Source organism: Merops nubicus, unplaced genomic scaffold, assembly GCF_000691845.1.
Source record: "Merops nubicus isolate BGI_N331 unplaced genomic scaffold, ASM69184v1 scaffold34634, whole genome shotgun sequence".
Lineage (NCBI taxonomy): Eukaryota > Metazoa > Chordata > Aves > Coraciiformes > Meropidae > Merops > Merops nubicus.
In genome coordinates, this window is record NW_008602841.1 from 1 (window position 1) to 19,024 (window position 19,024).

At 50.5% G+C, this 19,024-nt stretch overlaps 1 protein-coding gene across 1 annotated transcript; it reads left to right on the forward strand.

The window, feature by feature from the left end:
- Positions 1–5: 5 nt before the first annotated feature.
- PRPF8 (pre-mRNA processing factor 8) lies at positions 6–18,925 on the forward strand (the record flags this gene model as incomplete). The annotated part of the gene is made up of 42 exons (XM_008938489.1): positions 6–48; positions 127–295; positions 953–1,117; positions 1,212–1,430; positions 1,970–2,182; positions 2,477–2,602; positions 2,684–2,789; positions 3,310–3,500; positions 3,687–3,806; positions 3,885–4,074; positions 4,248–4,367; positions 4,712–4,846; positions 4,955–5,084; positions 5,460–5,656; positions 5,764–5,970; positions 6,060–6,223; positions 6,546–6,672; positions 6,792–6,984; positions 7,331–7,518; positions 7,699–7,937; positions 8,461–8,607; positions 8,843–9,053; positions 9,366–9,482; positions 9,569–9,816; positions 9,983–10,162; positions 10,638–10,773; positions 11,362–11,531; positions 11,817–11,946; positions 12,117–12,263; positions 12,497–12,657; positions 13,325–13,516; positions 14,113–14,350; positions 14,601–14,729; positions 15,272–15,385; positions 15,529–15,702; positions 15,962–16,155; positions 16,494–16,733; positions 16,808–16,949; positions 17,249–17,389; positions 17,629–17,768; positions 17,920–18,122; positions 18,762–18,925. Coding segments are annotated over 42 exons (6,951 nt in total), but the record flags the coding sequence as incomplete, so codon positions are not given.
- Positions 18,926–19,024: the final 99 nt, after the last annotated feature.

Sequence of the window (19,024 nt, forward strand, 5' to 3'; positions counted from 1 at the left end):
TGGCGCCGCTGCCCGACTACATGTCTGAGGAGAAGCTGCAGGAGAAGGGTGAGTAGGGCCGGGCCCTGCAGCCCCCTCCTCCCCAGCGGGGCCGGGCCTGACCCCGCCGCCTCTCTGTCCCCGCAGCCCGCAAGTGGCAGCCGCTGCAGGCCAAGCGCTATGCGGAGAAGAGGAAATTCGGCTTCGTGGACGCGCAGAAGGAGGACATGCCCCCCGAGCACGTCCGGAAGATCATCCGCGACCACGGGGATATGACCAACAGGAAGTTCCGTCATGACAAGCGCGTTTACCTGGGGTAAGGGTACACGCGGGGAGCTGAGACGAGTCCTCTGCTGCCCTGTCAAAGCTCCTTGTTGATTGCTAAAGGGAGAGGCCCCTCTCCAGAGGGCTTTCCCTGTCAGTTGTGCATAGGAAGCAGCATAGTAGCTCGATGAGAGTGGGATGAACAGTTGCACCAGGGTGGTAGTATGGGAGAGAATAAGGTCAAGAAGTTGTTACTTTGAATTTATGAGAAAATCATTGCACTGGATAACACATTGTCTTAAAAGAGGTTGAGGAAGTGTTTGGAATAGCAACTATGTATTATTTTCAAGATTAAAAAAACATTGTGAGTTCTTCTTTGCTGTTTGGGATCCAGACACTATCTCATGCAGCTCATGATCCATTGCACTGTCTCACTACCTGTAAAACCTCCAGAAACTCATCTGAAGCTTTTCTTTATAATTTGTAACATTCTTAATATGTGACAGTCTCTGGAATGCCAAGCCAGTAGAAAACTTGGTAGTGAGATAGGTGAAGCATGAAGTTAGAATGTCATGATGAAGATTTGTGGTTTTATGAGCAGGTTAGATGAGCAGTTTTCAGGAGTGAAAGGTGTAGAGGTAATTTGGCTCGTGGCAGATGGGTGGCTGCTCTCTCCACATCCCTGATTGTCCTGGATTTGTGGTTGCAGTGCTCTGAAGTACATGCCCCATGCTGTTCTGAAGCTGCTGGAGAACATGCCCATGCCCTGGGAGCAGATCAGGGATGTCCCAGTCCTGTACCACATCACGGGCGCCATCTCCTTTGTCAATGAGATCCCCTGGGTCATCGAGCCCGTGTACATTGCTCAGTGGGGGTAAGTGCCTTCTTCCTCCACCCTGCTGGGACCCGCCACTCCTGTGTCCACAGTAAAAGACATCCCTCTCTGATGGTGTCTGGGTTCCTGCCAGGTCCATGTGGATCATGATGAGGCGAGAGAAGAGGGATAGGCGTCACTTCAAGAGGATGAGGTTCCCCCCCTTTGATGATGAGGAACCTCCTCTGGATTATGCTGATAACATCCTGGATGTGGAGCCCCTGGAAGCCATTCAGCTGGAGCTGGATCCAGAGGAGGATGCCCCTGTGCTGGACTGGTTCTATGACCACCAGCCACTGAAAGACAACAGGAAGTATGTGCCTCTGTGATGGGAGAGGGGGAGAAAGGAGTGCAGCACATAAATCACCTAGAGATAGCAGTATATAACCTTTGGTTGTGAAGCATATGTGGGATGTTGGTGGGGAGAGAAGAATCTTCCCTCAAGGATGGGAGGGAGAGCCTGGTTGTTGTAGAGCTATACCTCTTCAGCATCCAGTGAGGGCTGCTGCTCACTTAGCTACTGAAACTCAGATGTTTCTTACCATGCCATAAAGAGGACAGTCTGCACTGTCTAGTTGGGCTTTGAGCTGATATTTGCTAAGAGGGCACAGATCTTGTATGGGGTTGGATACGGAGGAGAAGAACTGGAGCAGTTGGTATTCTCTGGACAGGTGTAATGCACTGTGCCCTTCAGCAGCCGTGCAGCCTTTCTGTTGAGAGAGGCTGTGTGTGACCAGCCCTGGGCATTTTCTGCAGCTGGTGGGTGGTGAAGGGTTTGGTTGTTCCTGGTGCTTTGGTGGAGGCCCGTTGCCCCCTGGCTGCACACCCAGGGGCTGCCTGGTCCTTTGGCAGGTATGTGAACGGCTCCACGTACCAGCGCTGGCAGTTCACACTGCCCATGATGTCCACCCTCTACCGACTGGCCAACCAGCTGCTCACTGACCTGGTGGATGACAACTACTTCTACCTGTTTGACCTGAAAGCTTTCTTCACCTCCAAGGCGCTGAACATGGCTATTCCTGGAGGCCCAAAGTTTGAGCCTCTTGTGAGAGACATCAACCTTCAGTAAGTGTTGGGTTTAGGAGGAAAGATAAGTGGTTATCTGGCAGAAGGCTGGGAAGGTTCGTGTGGTATCAAGGATCTTGCCTTGGGTGAGCTCTTTGGGGTGTTCTCTCTCTTTAGCATCATGTCTGTGCTGAGTGTGCTGCTTTGGGTGCTGAGTGGTGGTGGTTGGTGAAGAAACCAGCAAAAAGCAAAGCACTGTCTTCCATCTCTCTCTGTCCTCCTGAATGCTTTTATAACCATCTCTCTCTGTCCTCCTGAATGCTTTTATAACCGTTTCTTCTTGTCTCATTTGAGGGATGAAGACTGGAATGAATTTAATGACATCAACAAAATCATCATCAGGCAGCCCATCAGGACAGAGTACAAAATCGCTTTCCCCTACCTGTACAATAACCTGCCCCACCATGTCCACCTGACCTGGTAGGTGCAGGGCCTCGGGAGAGGAGCAGGGGCAGGAGGGGGGAGCTGTGGGGGTGCCCTAACCCCTGTTGTGTGTTGCAGGTATCACACTCCAAACGTCGTTTTCATTAAAACAGAAGATCCTGATCTCCCAGCCTTTTACTTCGATCCGCTGATCAACCCCATTTCACACAGACATTCTGTCAAGGTGAGTCTCTGTCCAGGAGAGCCTGTGGTATGGCCTGTGTGTGGAGGTGATGGGGCTTTAGCATCTTGGTTGTAACCTTGCTTATGATAGTGGTAAAGAACAGGTATTTCATGAGAAAGCAATAGTCCTTCCACAAAAAAACCCACACAGTTGTTATTTGTAGTCTTTTCCTACTTCTGGAGTTACACAAAGCTGTCTCCTTTGATCTCTGTAAGATAAATCCTAATGTGTAATGAACAGTGTTCAAATTTCAGAGCATTGTGATAGATCATTTATCTTTTTGGTTGTCATTGTGTATTCATGGAGCTGACATCTCCCTCGAGTTACCTCCGTGACACCTAGGTCAGGGTCTGGTAGCCAGAGTTAGTTCTTGAGCCCATCAGGGTCTTGCCAGGTGCTTATTGCTTCTCTGATACTCAACAGTCACACTTCCACTGTGAGAGCAAGGCAAGTGGTTAGCTCTGCAAACTGAGCTGAAGCAGCCAGGAAACAGATGTCACGTGGTGTTTGTGCATTTCAGAGTCAGGAGCCGTTGCCTGATGATGATGAAGAGTTTGAGTTGCCAGAGTTTGTGGAACCTTTCCTGAAGGATACCCCACTCTACACAGACAACACAGCCAATGGCATTGCCCTGCTGTGGGCCCCACGACCCTTCAACTTGAGGTCTGGGAGGACTCGGAGAGCTCTTGATATCCCACTGGTCAAGAACTGGTGAGTTCTTTCCTGGGGGAAGAGGTGTTATGGTGATCATGACATTATTAACTTGTTACAAGGACAGTGAAATAAATACCTCCTGTGGTGACTGGTTTCTTAGAGATTTTAGGAGAGTTTCTGGAGAATTCTTGTTCTCTAAAGAATGTGAGTTATCTGAAAAATGGGACTCTGGTTTATCCCTAGGTATCGTGAGCACTGCCCAGCAGGCCAGCCAGTGAAAGTGCGAGTCTCCTACCAGAAGCTACTGAAATACTACGTCCTGAATGCACTCAAGCACAGACCCCCCAAAGCCCAGAAGAAGAGGTAAGGGGGTGTCTGTTGGGTGGGGAACTGCTGATCTGTGTAGGGGATCCAGCTGATGGTATCCTCTGCTCTCTCCAGGTACCTCTTCCGCTCCTTCAAGGCTACAAAGTTTTTCCAGTCGACGAAGCTGGACTGGGTGGAAGTGGGCCTGCAGGTGTGTCGCCAGGGCTACAACATGCTGAACCTGCTGATCCACAGAAAGAACCTGAACTACCTTCACTTGGATTACAACTTCAACCTGAAGCCTGTGAAGACCCTCACCACAAAGGTATTAATCCATGTCTTATTTTACTCCGGAGTAAAGTTGTCTTTAAGTAGCTAGCGTGGAAAGACAGGCCACAGTGCCTCAGCTGTTCAGTTGTTGCATAGACTGACCCAACTGGAGCTGTTTTACTCTTACACAACATTGTTACATAAATTCTGGGTTTGTGCCTTTTCCAGGAAAGGAAAAAATCCCGTTTTGGAAACGCTTTCCATCTGTGCCGAGAGGTGCTGCGGCTCACTAAGCTGGTGGTGGACAGCCACGTCCAGTACAGACTTGGAAATGTGGATGCCTTTCAGGTGGGCTCTTTTTTTTTTATTAATTTATTTTTGTTTTTTTTTAAAGGGGGAGAGGGAGTTTAGAGGAGGAGTGGAATATCTGGGCAGGCTTAAACAGGACGCACAAAGTGCGTGAGCGTTGCGGTGGTGCAGAGAAGAGGGAACAGTGAAAGTGTGCAGCAGTGCCTGAAATTCTGCTGTTACCCTCGTTGATAAGACCTGGTGGTTGTGTGAGTCAGTGTGAGCAGATTTGTATGGCCCAATACCCAATACAACAGCTCTGCTCCTGGTTGTAAAGCAGACCTGTCTCCCCGCGGCGGTGTCTGTAGTGTGTGGGGTTAGCCCTGACTGTGTCTGTGTTGCAGCTGGCAGATGGGTTGCAGTACATCTTTGCCCATGTGGGGCAGCTGACAGGAATGTACCGGTACAAGTACAAACTGATGAGGCAGATTCGTATGTGCAAGGACCTGAAGCATCTCATCTACTACAGGTTTAACACAGTAAGTGCCACCTTTCCATGTGCTGGTGACCCCACGTCAACTGAGCAGCAGGGGAGGGATTCTGGAGTAGCAGTAAGTGACCTGCTGTTGCCATGTCTCTTCTTCCAGGGGCCTGTGGGCAAAGGTCCTGGCTGTGGCTTCTGGGCTCCAGGCTGGAGAGTGTGGCTGTTCTTCATGAGGGGCATCACGCCGCTGCTGGAACGCTGGCTGGGGAATCTGCTGGCCAGGCAGTTTGAAGGTCAGCACGTGGTGTGAATCTTGGGTGTGGGAGGAGTGTGTGGTGAAGATTAATACTGTTTACTTGCCAGTTCAGACTCCAGCTTTTGGTTCCAAGTGGTGGTCTGTATCCATGCTGTGTCCCTCCCAAGAGCTATTGCCTGGTTTAGAGCTCCTGAGAGACCAGTGCCCACAGAACAGATTCCAAGTGGAGGTGGATTCCCTGCTCCATAGCACTGTGGGATCCACAGCCTCCTAATCATCTACTCCAAACTCAGCAGTGATGATGTGGCAGTGTAATTTCTTCAGCTGTCCTGCACCTCCATGCACTCCTGCAGTGGGAAGAGGAGCACTGCCCAGCAGTGTCACAACTGCTCAAGTACTTTCTTTTTTCCAGGCCGTCACTCCAAGGGTGTAGCAAAGACTGTCACAAAGCAGCGTGTGGAGTCTCACTTTGACCTGGAGCTGAGGGCAGCTGTTATGCATGACATTCTGGACATGATGCCAGAAGGAATCAAGCAGAACAAAGCCAGAACCATCCTGCAGCATCTGAGTGAGGCTTGGCGATGCTGGAAGGCCAATATCCCCTGGAAGGTAAACCTCTTCCTTGGCCTTTTGGTTCAATTTTAACATCTCCCAGGCTGAACTGCTCTTGTGAAGGTTCCCTCTCCTGCTTCCCTCAACTTACTGTCCCTCCCCAGGTGCCAGGGCTGCCAACTCCTATTGAAAACATGATCCTGAGGTACGTGAAGGCAAAAGCTGACTGGTGGACAAACACAGCTCACTACAACAGGGAGCGGATCCGGCGGGGTGCCACCGTAGACAAAACGGTCTGTAAGAAGAATCTGGGCAGGCTGACCAGACTCTACTTAAAAGCTGAGCAGGAACGGCAGCATAATTACTTGAAGGTACTTCTGTCCTGCCTGAGGTTGCCCAAATTCTTGCTGTTTTCATAGGGAAGCTTTCCCTGACTAACGCTGGCTGTGTGGTTCTGCAGGACGGGCCTTACATCACTGCAGAAGAGGCTGTTGCTGTGTACACAACCACGGTGCACTGGCTGGAGAGCAGGAGGTTCTCACCCATTCCCTTCCCTCCACTGTCCTACAAGCATGACACCAAGTTGCTCATATTAGCCCTGGAGAGGCTGAAGGAGGCTTACAGGTAGGGAGTGGGAAGTGAATGTGTTCTGCAGGGGCAGATATCTGCACTTGGGAAGGCTCCTGAAGCTCTTCTGTTATTCTTGGAGTTGAGTATATTTTAAAATGAACCCTGATGGACTGGTAAAAGCTGTAGATTGTGGCCAAGGTTGACTGGGAGTTCTTCATGGGCTCTGCCATGCCTGTAAAGTTTGGGGATGTGGATTGTGGAGAGTTAGAGACCTTGTCTCCATCCGCTTGGTTGAAGACTGTCTTTCATTGGATTAATGCAGTGGCCAGGAGTTTGTTCCTGGTTAGAGGTGTGAGCTGTTCTTTCTCCTTACCAGTGTGAAGTCTCGCCTGAACCAGTCACAGAGAGAGGAGCTGGGCTTGATTGAACAGGCTTATGATAATCCTCACGAAGCTCTGTCCAGAATCAAACGACACCTCTTAACTCAGAGAGCCTTCAAGGAGGTGAGTGTCCTGGGGAAAGCCACACCATACTAGAAGTTAGTTGCACTAAAGACTAAATGGCACTAAGGCTTTATGTTCTCTGTCAGCTATAAGCCTCAGGTTTGCCTCTTCTTTTTTAGGTGGGGATTGAGTTCATGGATCTCTACAGCCACTTAGTTCCTGTTTATGATGTTGAGCCCTTGGAGAAGATCACAGATGCTTACCTGGATCAGTACTTGTGGTATGAGGCTGATAAGCGCAGACTCTTCCCCCCATGGATCAAACCAGCTGACACTGAACCTCCACCACTGCTGGTGTACAAGTGGTGCCAAGGTTAGTGGGGCCTTATATTCCTTGCAAATATGAGTTTTCTTATCAGGAGCCTGCTTCCTTTAAGTCCCTGTGGGAGCTGAGTTCTCATATTTCCAACCTGCAGTCAATAGTCATTCCAATCAGAAACTATGTTGTAGGTAATACACATATGTGTATCCTGAAGGAGAAGTTCCACAGCAGTTATGGTTGATGACATATTTCTGTTCCCATTTCTGGATAGACTGGAAGGGCCAGAGGCTGGAAAATCAGGCATTACAGGAAATATGTTGACTTTCTGTGCCCAGAAGAACGGTGCTTCTGCTCTCTGATCTGTCAGGCAGCCTGACAAGCTTGTTTGTCTCCTCAGGCATTAATAATCTGCAAGATGTTTGGGAAACAAGTGAAGGTGAATGTAATGTGATGCTGGAATCTCGTTTTGAGAAGATGTATGAGAAGATTGACCTGACGTTGCTCAACAGGCTGTTGCGTCTCATCGTTGATCACAACATTGCTGACTACATGACAGCCAAGAACAACGTGGTGATCAACTACAAGGTGATCATTGCTATCAGGAGTGTAAAGTGGAGAGGTTTTGGAGCCGTGGGGGAGGAAAGGACACTAGATTTGGCAGAGAAAGTGATGAGGGAGTAAGAAAACCCTTCTGGGTCCTGCTGACAGGTGAAAGCTCTCTGTTGTATTGTGCCAAATTCTCACAGTTCCCCTTTGTTTCCTCAGGACATGAATCACACAAACTCCTATGGGATTATTCGTGGGCTGCAGTTTGCTTCCTTCATTGTCCAGTATTATGGGCTTGTGATGGACCTGCTGGTGCTGGGCCTGCACCGTGCCAGTGAAATGGCTGGGCCTCCCCAGATGCCAAATGACTTCCTCAGCTTCCAGGACATTGCCACAGAGGTGGCCCACCCCATTCGCCTCTTCTGCAGATACATTGACCGTATTCACATCTTCTTCAGGTGAGACTCCTGGGGCCAAGCTTGCCTCGGGTGAACTTGTGTTCTGGCATTTTGCAGCAGGTGCTGTGAAAGTGGGAGTTTGCCTGCAGCTGTTCCAGGCTTTTTCTCCCTTTGCTAAGAAGGTTGGGAATATTTGAGTTGACACAGACTTCCCAGAACAATTGGGTGTCCCTCTTGTTTTCTCAGTTCACTTTTTTGTGGCTTCACTGGATGAGTAGAAAAGCAAAAATGTCACAAATTCACTTGTTACAGATTTTCCACTGGTAAAATAAGTCTTTTCTGTCTTCCCAGCAAGTGGACATAAAATGTTATGTCTGTTTATGGAAAGACAACCCAAACAGCTGTGGGTTGCTCTGTGCTAAAGAACCTGAAGCCCACTTCAAGTGGGAGGGAGCAGAAATTGGATCATTGCCTTCAGACGTGCTGTGACAAACACCTCTCTGTAAACAAGTCCTTATCCAGGCAGCCTGGTGCTCTGAGGATTTGATCATGCAACTCCAGAACCTCTTCTCTGTGCTTCCAGGTTCACAGCAGATGAGGCAAGAGACTTGATTCAGCGGTACCTGACAGAGCATCCAGATCCCAACAACGAGAACATTGTGGGCTACAACAACAAGAAGTGCTGGCCCCGGGACGCTCGGATGCGCCTCATGAAGCACGATGTGAACCTGTAAGTGCTGCAGCCTGGAAAAAAACAAGTGCTGGGAGAGTGGAAAGATGAGTTGTGATGAATGACTGTTGGAGACTGATAGGTAGGTACTTGGGGAGAAAAATAAGAGGTGTAATTCTGACAGTGAGTGATGGGTGTGAGGGACGATAGCTCTAGGAAGGCACTGAGAACTTGTCCAGTTGTTGTTTTGCTCCAGTAACGGGTGACCTGTCACTGTGCACATCTTGTTCTGCAGTGGTCGTGCTGTGTTCTGGGATATCAAGAACCGTTTGCCTCGCTCGGTGACCACAGTGCAGTGGGAGAACAGCTTCGTGTCCGTGTACAGCAAGGACAACCCCAACCTGCTCTTCAACATGTGTGGGTTCGAGTGCCGCATCTTGCCCAAGTGCCGTACCAGCTACGAGGAGTTCACCCACAAGGATGGGGTCTGGAACCTGCAGAATGAGGTAGAGTGAAGGTTTGACAGGGTGGGAGAGGAGGCCCTGGGAGCTGCCGGGTGTGGCTAACAGCCTGCCTTGGCCAGCTGTGTACCTGGGAGCACTAGAAGGCAGAGTGTAAATGAGCTCAGTATGAAGTTCCCATTCTGGGAGGGATGTGGAGTCCTTAGCTGGGGATGATGGGGGCCTGAGGCTGTAGAGGTGCTGTTCAGACTCTTCTCTCCTTGTGTTGCCTAAATGCATGTTGGCAAGAGCTTGTCTTGCTGTCTGGGTGGGAGAGTGGGCTCCTGGGAAGGAGCTGATGGGCCTGTGCTCTTGCAGGTCACCAAGGAGCGCACAGCTCAGTGCTTCCTGCGTGTGGATGATGAGTCCATGCAGAGATTTCATAACAGAGTGAGGCAGATCCTCATGGCATCTGGCTCCACCACCTTCACTAAGGTAAGGGGGGAAGAAGGTGTGTGACAGAGCTTTCTGCAGGTGCTTGGAGAACAGGCTGAGAACTGATCCTTTGCTTTCCTTTCTAGATTGTCAATAAATGGAATACAGCACTGATTGGCTTGATGACATATTTCCGGGAAGCTGTCGTAAATACCCAAGAGTTGCTTGATTTGCTGGTGAAGTGTGAGAATAAAATCCAGACTCGAATCAAAATTGGTCTGAATTCCAAAATGCCCAGTCGTTTCCCACCAGTGGTGTTCTACACCCCTAAAGAGCTGGGGGGGCTGGGAATGCTCTCCATGGGCCACGTTCTCATCCCACAATCTGACCTGAGGTGAGTTGTGCTGCTCTAGTAACTGCATGGGTGGAGAGTTCTGTTAGATGGTCTTTCCTATAAAAATATCTGAGAATGCTAAACTGTGCTTTGCTACAGAGATTTGTTGCCTTGGCAGCGTGACCTGTGATGGCTCCTACCTCACTCTCCTACCTCTTTGCTCCAGGTGGTCCAAGCAGACAGATGTTGGCATCACTCACTTCCGCTCAGGAATGAGTCATGAGGAGGACCAGCTCATCCCAAATCTGTATCGTTACATCCAGCCATGGGAGAGTGAATTCATTGACTCCCAGAGGGTGTGGGCAGAGTACGCCCTGAAGCGGCAGGAGGCCATAGCCCAGAACAGGTTTGTTCCTGGGTGTCACACCTCTGTGGGTGGGGACAGGCAGTGGGGTGAAGCCTGGCACTGTCGTGGGGTTCTGGAGACCTTGCTGGTCCCGTGGCACGTGCTACAAGCTGCCTGCCAAAGCTGCTGTCTTACCTCTGGAGAAGGTGTGGACTCTGCAGGCAGAAGTGCAGCTTAGGGGAGTGGTGTGGCAGGCAGTGCCAGGAGGAGCTGACATGGGACCTGTTTGCAGTTCAGTGCATGTCAAAGGGCAGGATTTATTACCCAAGGGGTTCTCTTGGGCTGTCTGACATCAGCATGTTCATGGTGGTGGCTGTAGGTGCTTTGCTGAGCCTCTGAGTGTTTGGCATTTTAAAACATTCTCTTCCCAGAGCCCTGAGGTCTGTGTTATTTCTGTGATCCCATCCCCTGAAACATCTGTTAATGCATTGCTGTAAAATTGGGAGATAACAAAGTGTGGGGATTTTTCCTTCAGGCGCCTGACACTTGAGGATCTGGAGGACTCGTGGGACAGGGGAATTCCTCGGATTAACACCCTTTTCCAGAAGGACAGGCATACCCTGGCCTATGATAAAGGATGGAGAGTCAGGACTGACTTCAAACAGTACCAGGTACTGACTGGGAATTTCTCTGGTGGAGCGTGAGGTTCAGATGCCTGTTCCAGACAGTGTCCTTTCACCCTGTGTTATTGCAGGTGAACTGTCTGTGTTTGCCTCAGGAAGAGCTTGGAGATGTATTTTGAGACTGGTAGAGGCAGTTGAGAACCAGATGCTCCAAAATTTGTAGCCAGCCAGTTTTGAAGCATTTCAATAGATTGTAGCATCTTGGGGAACATCACCTTTAGCTCAACTGAGTGTTAAGAAATCAGTTGTGGAGGAGGGGAAAAACAGCCCCAAAACAAACATTCCAAAATCTTTGTTTTAGTAACAGTGGCGAGATCTATTATATAAAAGCTTTAATGGTGGCTCTGTAGAAGATAAAATGGAAGATAAAATCATCATCTTAGATTCTGCCCAGTCTGAATTGCATAGTGGAACTGACTGAACTCGTGTTGTAGATGAGCTGTGTCCCCCAGGACTGAAGGCATGAGGCTTTTTACTTGTTTGCTGACATCATCATCATCTTGGTTCATACGGTTAGTGCAGCCAGGTTAGCTGGTGTGAGTGCAGAGCTGCTCACTGGTGGACTGTTGTCTGCAGGTGCTGAAGCAGAACCCGTTCTGGTGGACACATCAGCGCCACGATGGCAAACTCTGGAACCTGAACAACTACCGCACAGACATGATCCAGGCACTTGGGGGAGTGGAAGGGATTCTGGAGCACACTCTCTTCAAGGGCACCTACTTCCCCACATGGGAGGGTCTCTTCTGGTAAGAGAAACTTTGAAGTGGCCTTGTCTGACAAGCTGGAGCTTAGTAGTGCACCAGGAGGAGTCCTTGGCACAAGCTGCGCTGATTCTGTTGAGCCTTTGCCATTTTTCAGCCATCACTTGAGCACACTGTATAGTTCAGGGGTGAGGGCACCTGGGATTGCAGCATGCAAATCCAAATTTGTTTGTATGAAACAATCTTCCTGGCTCCATGTGTGTGCCTCTGTTGTGTGGCACGTGGCAGCGGGGCGAGAGACATCTGCAATTGATTGTCTGCCCTTTCTAGGGAGAAGGCCAGTGGCTTTGAGGAGTCCATGAAGTGGAAGAAGCTGACAAATGCCCAGAGATCGGGTTTGAACCAAATTCCAAACAGAAGGTTCACCCTGTGGTGGTCTCCTACCATTAACAGAGCCAACGTAAGTACCTGAAGTTTGTAGAAGCTTCCATTGCATTGAGAGCAGTTAATCTATCTAACTAAATCCTCAGAACATCTCATGAAGTGAACCTCCTTAACAGTAGCTGTCCTGTTTCCTAAACTTCAGCAGTTGTGCTGTTGCTCGTTCTGACAGCTGCTTTTCCTTTGCAGGTGTACGTGGGGTTCCAGGTGCAGCTGGATTTGACAGGCATCTTTATGCATGGCAAGATCCCCACGCTGAAGATTTCTCTGATTCAGATTTTCCGAGCTCACTTGTGGCAGAAGATCCACGAGAGCATTGTGATGGATCTGTGTCAGGTGAGCAGTCTGGCAGCTCGGTTTGTGTCTGTGCCCTGCAGGTGCCATGTACCAAAAGCCTCCTGCCAGCAACAGAGATTGTCCCAGGGACTGCAGCAGGGCTGCTCCTTCCTCAGCAGTTTGACAGAGAAGGAGAGGAAGTGGATTCTCCTGGGTGCCTGTTCTAACTCTGTGTCGAAGGTAGATTCTTTAGGCTGTTTGAACACAGCTCATCCCTGCTTGCCTTTCCCCAGGTGTTTGATCAAGAGCTGGATGCTCTGGAGATTGAGACAGTGCAGAAAGAGACAATCCATCCCAGGAAGTCGTACAAGATGAATTCCTCATGTGCAGATATCCTTCTCTTTGCTTCCTATAAGTGGAACGTGTCACGTCCATCGCTGCTCGCAGATTCCAAGTGAGTGTTTCTCTTTTCCCTCTCCCTGGCCTTGCTGCAGAGCAGAGCTGCTGAGTCTGCCATCCTCAGCTGAACCCCTTATCTCTTGGGTGCCTGGGGTGGGTTTTCTTTGGGGACACAGGAGGACACAGTTATGCCTGGTAAAGTGCAGGGCTCATCTGTGTAGCTGGTTGTGGCATCTCCTGGCACTGCCTTCTGCAGAACATGGAGACTGCTTTTGCTTCCATTTGCTCTTCCAGTTGACCTTTCCCCTGAACCAGAGCCCAGGAGCTCTGAAGGGTTCTTCAGGAATCCCCACAAAGCTGTGCTGTCCTAGGGCCAGCATCTGGAGTGAATTGGACACTGCCTGCTCCTGTGCTGTGTTCAGTTCGACTCAGTCCTCACCAGACGGTCCCGGGGGGAGATGACCCTCGTGACAGCAGAGGAGTAACTGTGCTGCTTTGTGCAAACCTGCAGCTGAACCCCATTGGCTGAGGGCTTCTCTTAACAGCTTCTACATTCAGCTGCTGGAAGAAGAGAGCAGCAGAGCCCCTTCTCAGGGCGCTGGGCAGACAGTCGCTGGCTCCAGTGTCCATGCTTGGTGGCAGTTACACTCCAGCAAAGACACGCAGCAACTGCAGGAGGCTTTTGTGCAAGATTAAATTCTCCTGGCTTGCTTTCCCCTCAGGGATGTGATGGACAGCACCACCACTCAGAAGTACTGGATAGATATCCAGCTGCGCTGGGGGGATTACGATTCCCATGACATCGAGCGCTATGCGAGGGCCAAGTTCCTGGACTACACTACAGACAACATGAGTATCTACCCCTCCCCCACTGGTGTGCTCATTGCCATCGACCTGGCCTACAACTTACACAGGTGAGCCACACCTCCTGTATTGAACTGACAGTGGGAGCTGGTGGCTGTGTCTTGGTGCATCTCCAAATGGAGTTGTTTTCTAAGCAGGAGGATTAGGGGGAAGGCAGAAGCTGGAGGTGTGCAGTGAATGGGATAAGAGATTGAAGCAGTCCTTTCAGGTTGCATCATGTGTGCTTATTCAGTAATAATGGTTCAATTCTCCAAGCTCACTAATCATTTTGGGTTTTTTGGAAATTTCCATCAGACTGTTCTTGGAGCTGAAGGTCAGGCCTTGTTTCAAGGCCCCCTACAAGTGAGGACAACTATTCTTCACTGGAAAACTAGGGGAAAGTCCCAGCAAGCAGAGCTCTACTCCAGTGTGGCTTTTAGAGCAGATGACTGCAGCACATGTATGCTGTGGCTCCTCCTTGAGGGGAGGTGTAAGGAAAAGCTGTGGGTGAACAGCTCCCGGGGACGTGGCAGGAGGAGTCACACAGCAGTATTCAGCAGGCAGGAAGGTGCCCAGCTGCTGCACAGAAGGACCTGTGCATGGCTGTTGTCTCTTCGTCACAGAGCTGATGGCAACCACTAGGTCTTCTGTTTGTTTTCTTCTTCAGTGCTTATGGGAACTGGTTCCCTGGGAGCAAACCTCTGATCCAGCAGGCTATGGCCAAAATTATGAAAGCCAATCCCGCGCTGTACGTGTTGAGGGAGCGGATCCGGAAGGGGCTGCAGCTGTACTCCTCTGAGCCCACAGAGCCATACCTGTCCTCCCAGAACTATGGGGAGCTCTTCTCCAACCAGATCATCTGGTTTGTGGACGACACCAATGTGTACAGAGTGACCATTCACAAGGTGAGGCCAGAGGTGTATCTGCAGGGGGAAGGGGCAGGGACTGGCAATGCCCTGTGCTCGGGGTGGTTCTGGAGATGTGTGCAATGGAAAACTGGGTCCAAACCACAGACCCCATTTTTTTTCAGTGTGCACAGAGCAGCTCTTAACATTTCCCACACAGTTCCTGCTCAGACAGCGAGTTGGCTCTTGTGTCAATGTGTGAATAGTCTACATTTATCTCTACTTTTCACTTTCTCACTCCTTTTCTCAGACTTTTGAAGGGAATTTGACCACAAAACCCATCAATGGAGCCATTTTCATCTTCAATCCCAGAACTGGACAGCTTTTCCTGAAGATCATCCACACATCCGTGTGGGCAGGACAGAAGCGTCTGGGACAGGTACGTCCTGGCTGTGAGCTGGGGATGGGCTGTGACTGCTGGGGACACTCACTTGAGCAGAAGACATCACAAGGGTCTTGGTCTCCTTGCCTCTTACCAAGTTTGGAGCTCCAATGTTGAGTGTAGCCTGTGCTCAGGCGAGCGTTAGCATGGGGTAGAAAAGCAGAAGAGTGCAGGCAGTGGAAGTTGTGAGGGTTCTGTGGCTCTGAGGTGTAAAGAACCTGCATCTTCAAGCAGGGCTTGAGACACAGTTGCTGTTCCAGCAAGTCACGTTGCACTTGGCCGTACATCCAGTGCAGTGAGAAGACTCTGGGGTGGTGGAGCCAGTTGTTTTATCTGAGCCAGTTGGGAGTAACTGATCTCCAGGAATGGGAACGGCCCTCTGCAGTCAGTAAGAAGGAAATGCTGGGTCTTGGGGCTGATCTGGAACAAGCCATAAATTCCAGTTCTGTTTTCAGAATTTGGTGTGTCTCGTTGTCTTGAATTCCCAGAGACGCTGCTGTTAGCAGAGAGATTTCTCTAACCCTGCTGTCTTTCTGTAGCTGGCCAAGTGGAAGACTGCTGAAGAAGTTGCTGCCTTGATTCGGTCACTTCCTGTGGAGGAACAGCCTAAGCAGATCATAGTGACACGGAAGGGCATGTTGGACCCACTTGAGGTAACACTGCAGATATTGCTCTGTGAGGACCTTGTAAAATCCTTGGGAGATTGAAGAACACTCCCGTGTTCCTGTGAAGGACTTGATCTGGACCCATGTTCTGTAGTAGTTGTGAACTGGTTCCTCTTCTTGATAAACTCCAGGTGCACTTGCTGGATTTCCCCAATATTGTGATCAAGGGCTCAGAGTTGCAGCTGCCCTTCCAGGCCTGTCTGAAAGTGGAGAAGTTTGGTGATCTCATCCTGAAGGCTACAGAACCCCAGATGGTTCTCTTCAATCTCTATGATGACTGGCTGAAAACCATCTCCTCTTACACGGTGAGCACAGCACGCCTGGGCTGCAGTTTGCTTTGCTGCTGGTAAGTGATCCAGGAGGCAAAGCTTCAGAGATCACTCACAATTTGTTGCTTGAGAGCTCCTGGTTCTGAGTCTGCCTGGATTTTTCCTTCAGTTTGACTCCACTGGCACTTCCCATGCAGTGTTGGTGTTCCCAAGCAGAGTAGTGCTGCAGCAGGGCCTTGGATATTTCGGTTCCTTCTTTCTGAGTAGCTGTATCTGGGTTTTTTCCTCCTTCAAGGCATTCTCTCGTCTGATTCTGATTCTCCGGGCGCTGCACGTGAACAACGATCGAGCCAAAGTGATTCTGAAGCCAGACAAGACAACCATCACAGAGCCTCACCACATCTGGCCAACCCTGACAGATGAGGAGTGGATCAAGGTGGAGGTGCAGCTGAAGGATCTCATCCTTGCTGACTATGGCAAGAAGAACAAGTAAGCCACTGTCCAGCTGCAGTAGTTCTGTCAGCTCTAAACGTGTGGACACAGTACTTGTGGAGAGCAGACGACTTCCAAGGGCCTTTGGCAATGAACTGTCAGCTTTGTAGGGAATCTGATTATTATTTACTGTTCTCTTGAAAGGCAGATAAAAATGGTCTGCACTGAGCCCTTCCTGATCTGCACATCATGTGATTTGGTCCATCCTCTTGCCTAAACAGTTGTGGTTTCAATTTTTCTTAGTGCCCTGAGTGAATGCTCTGAGCATGTGCCTTGGTGAGAAGGGTTCAGAACGTATTTTGAAACGCCTGACGTGGGTGAATTTTCTCTTTCAGTGTGAACGTTGCATCCCTGACACAGTCAGAGATCCGAGACATTATCCTGGGCATGGAGATCTCTGCCCCCTCTCAGCAGAGGCAGCAGATTGCAGAAATTGAGAAGCAGACCAAGGAGCAGTCCCAGCTGACAGCCACGCAGACCCGCACCGTGAACAAACACGGGGATGAAATCATCACCTCCACAACCAGCAACTATGAAACCCAAACCTTCTCCTCCAAGACCGAGTGGCGAGTCAGGTAGGAAAGCAGGTGGTGGAAAAGGTGGGAGGAAGGGATCTGTGCACCCTCTGATAATGGTCTTCTCTTCACAGAGCAATTTCTGCTGCCAACCTCCACCTGCGAACCAACCACATCTACGTTTCCTCGGATGATATCAAGGAAACGGGCTATACCTACATTCTCCCCAAGAATGTGCTGAAGAAATTCATCTGCATCTCAGACCTGCGGGCCCAGGTGAGTGCAGGGAGGCTGTCAGGGCTGTAGCCCACGCCACTGGGGCACATGGAGCCCGGGGTGGTCAGGAATCTGGTGAAGGCCTGGGAATTGCTGTCGGTGTGAGGCCCTTTGTGCTCAGCACACAAGTTCTGGCTGCGGCCTCAGGACTCGCAGACTTGGCAGGAAACTCAGCACTGGACAAAACTGTGATGTTGCCTCTGGTGAGAATCTGGCCAGGAGATGCTCTTCTCAAGAGCATCTCACATGGTTACAAGGAGGTCTATTCTGGGTTTCTGAGGCAGGTGTCTGTGTTCTAGATTGCAGGTTACCTGTATGGAGTGAGCCCTCCCGATAACCCCCAGGTGAAGGAGATCCGGTGCATTGTGATGGTGCCCCAGTGGGGAACACACCAGACTGTGCATCTCCCGGGGCAGCTGCCACAGCACGAGTATCTCAAGGTGAGCTGAGCTGCTGCCTCCGGCCTGGGGGAAGATCCACTCTCTCCAGTGACAGGGACCAAGCTGGTGGAGCAGCTCCCCTTGGTCTGTTGTAGTTGTGGGAGTTAAAAGGCTTGGGCTGAAGCCAACCTGATGTGGAAGGGAAGGCTTCAGTCCCTATATGTTTTTTTTTTCTATGCTTGAAGGGGTCTTGTTCTAAACTTCTTTAATTTCTCTCTGAAACACTCTGGTTTTGTCAGGAAATGGAACCTCTGGGGTGGATTCACACTCAACCAAACGAGTCCCCTCAGCTCTCACCACAGGACGTCACCACCCATGCCAAGGTCATGGCTGACAACCCCTCCTGGGATGGGGAGAAGACCATCATCATCACCTGCAGGTGAGAGACAGGGAGCCCTCTGTGTGCTTGGCTAGGGGACACCCTGAGGTCTCAAACTAAAAATGTGGCGGAAAGGGAGTGTTTGCTTCTTTCTGGTTTCCCTGCTTTGCCCCAGAAGAGTCTGACTTGCCCCATCTCTCCTTTCCTTCAGTTTTACACCTGGCTCCTGCACGCTGACAGCCTACAAGCTGACCCCAAGTGGCTACGAGTGGGGCAGGCAGAACACAGACAAAGGGAACAACCCCAAGGGGTACCTGCCCTCCCACTATGAGAGGGTGCAGATGCTGCTGTCCGATCGCTTCCTCGGCTTCTTCATGGTCCCGGCACAAGGGTCCTGGAACTACAACTTCATGGGTGAGCTGCCCTGGGAGAGGTGTGGGAATGGGATTGGGAATGGCCTGGGGAGGAGAAGGAGATGGCTCCTCCTGGCAGCGTTCCTTACCCTTTCTGAAGTAGTTCAACCCTCCTTGGAATGGCTGGCAGGGAGGATAGCAGGATGGTGGTCTGACCTTTCCTTGGTACCAGCGCTAGGATGTCAGTTCTCAATGATATTTTTGTTAGCAAGAGGAAAAAAAAACTGATCAAGGGGAGAAAGAGTCATCTTGTCTTTCTGGATTGAAGTGTCTGGTCTGTCGCTGCTGAATAATTAATCCCTGTCAGGCAGGAGAGGTGATAATGGAAAATGCAAGAGGAAAGCTGTGCCTGGTGGGGGAGTAACAGCAGGTCCTGGTGTGATGGACCACAGCCAGGAGGGGTCAGGAAATGAAGAGGGGCAGACAAAGCACTTGACTAGCAGAAAAGGACTAGGACAACCTTGCTCTCAATCTCTAGTGGAGGGAGCCCAAAGGGTGATGATTTTATGGATTTAGAATTCTCTCTTCTTGCATGGTTTGCTTAAAAATTGACTTGAGAGGGTAGAGAGCTTCATGAAGCTGCTGCTCAGCAGTGGAGGCAGGCAGGGCTTTCGGGTGGGTGATGGACTCTCTCTTGCAGGTGTTCGCCATGACCCCAACATGAAGTACGAGCTGCAGCTTGCCAACCCCAAGGAGTTCTACCACGAGGTCCATCGCCCCTCCCACTTCCTCAACTTCGCCCTGCTGCAGGAGGGGGAGGTCTACTCCGCCGACCGGGAGGACCTCTACGCCTAGACCTGCCCCTCTGCCGTGTGGCCCGGGACCTGTTCACCCCGCCCTGCCCTCGCCCCCACTCTCAGTACTGTTGATATTCAACAGCGCCTGTCCCCCGCGTCCCCTCGC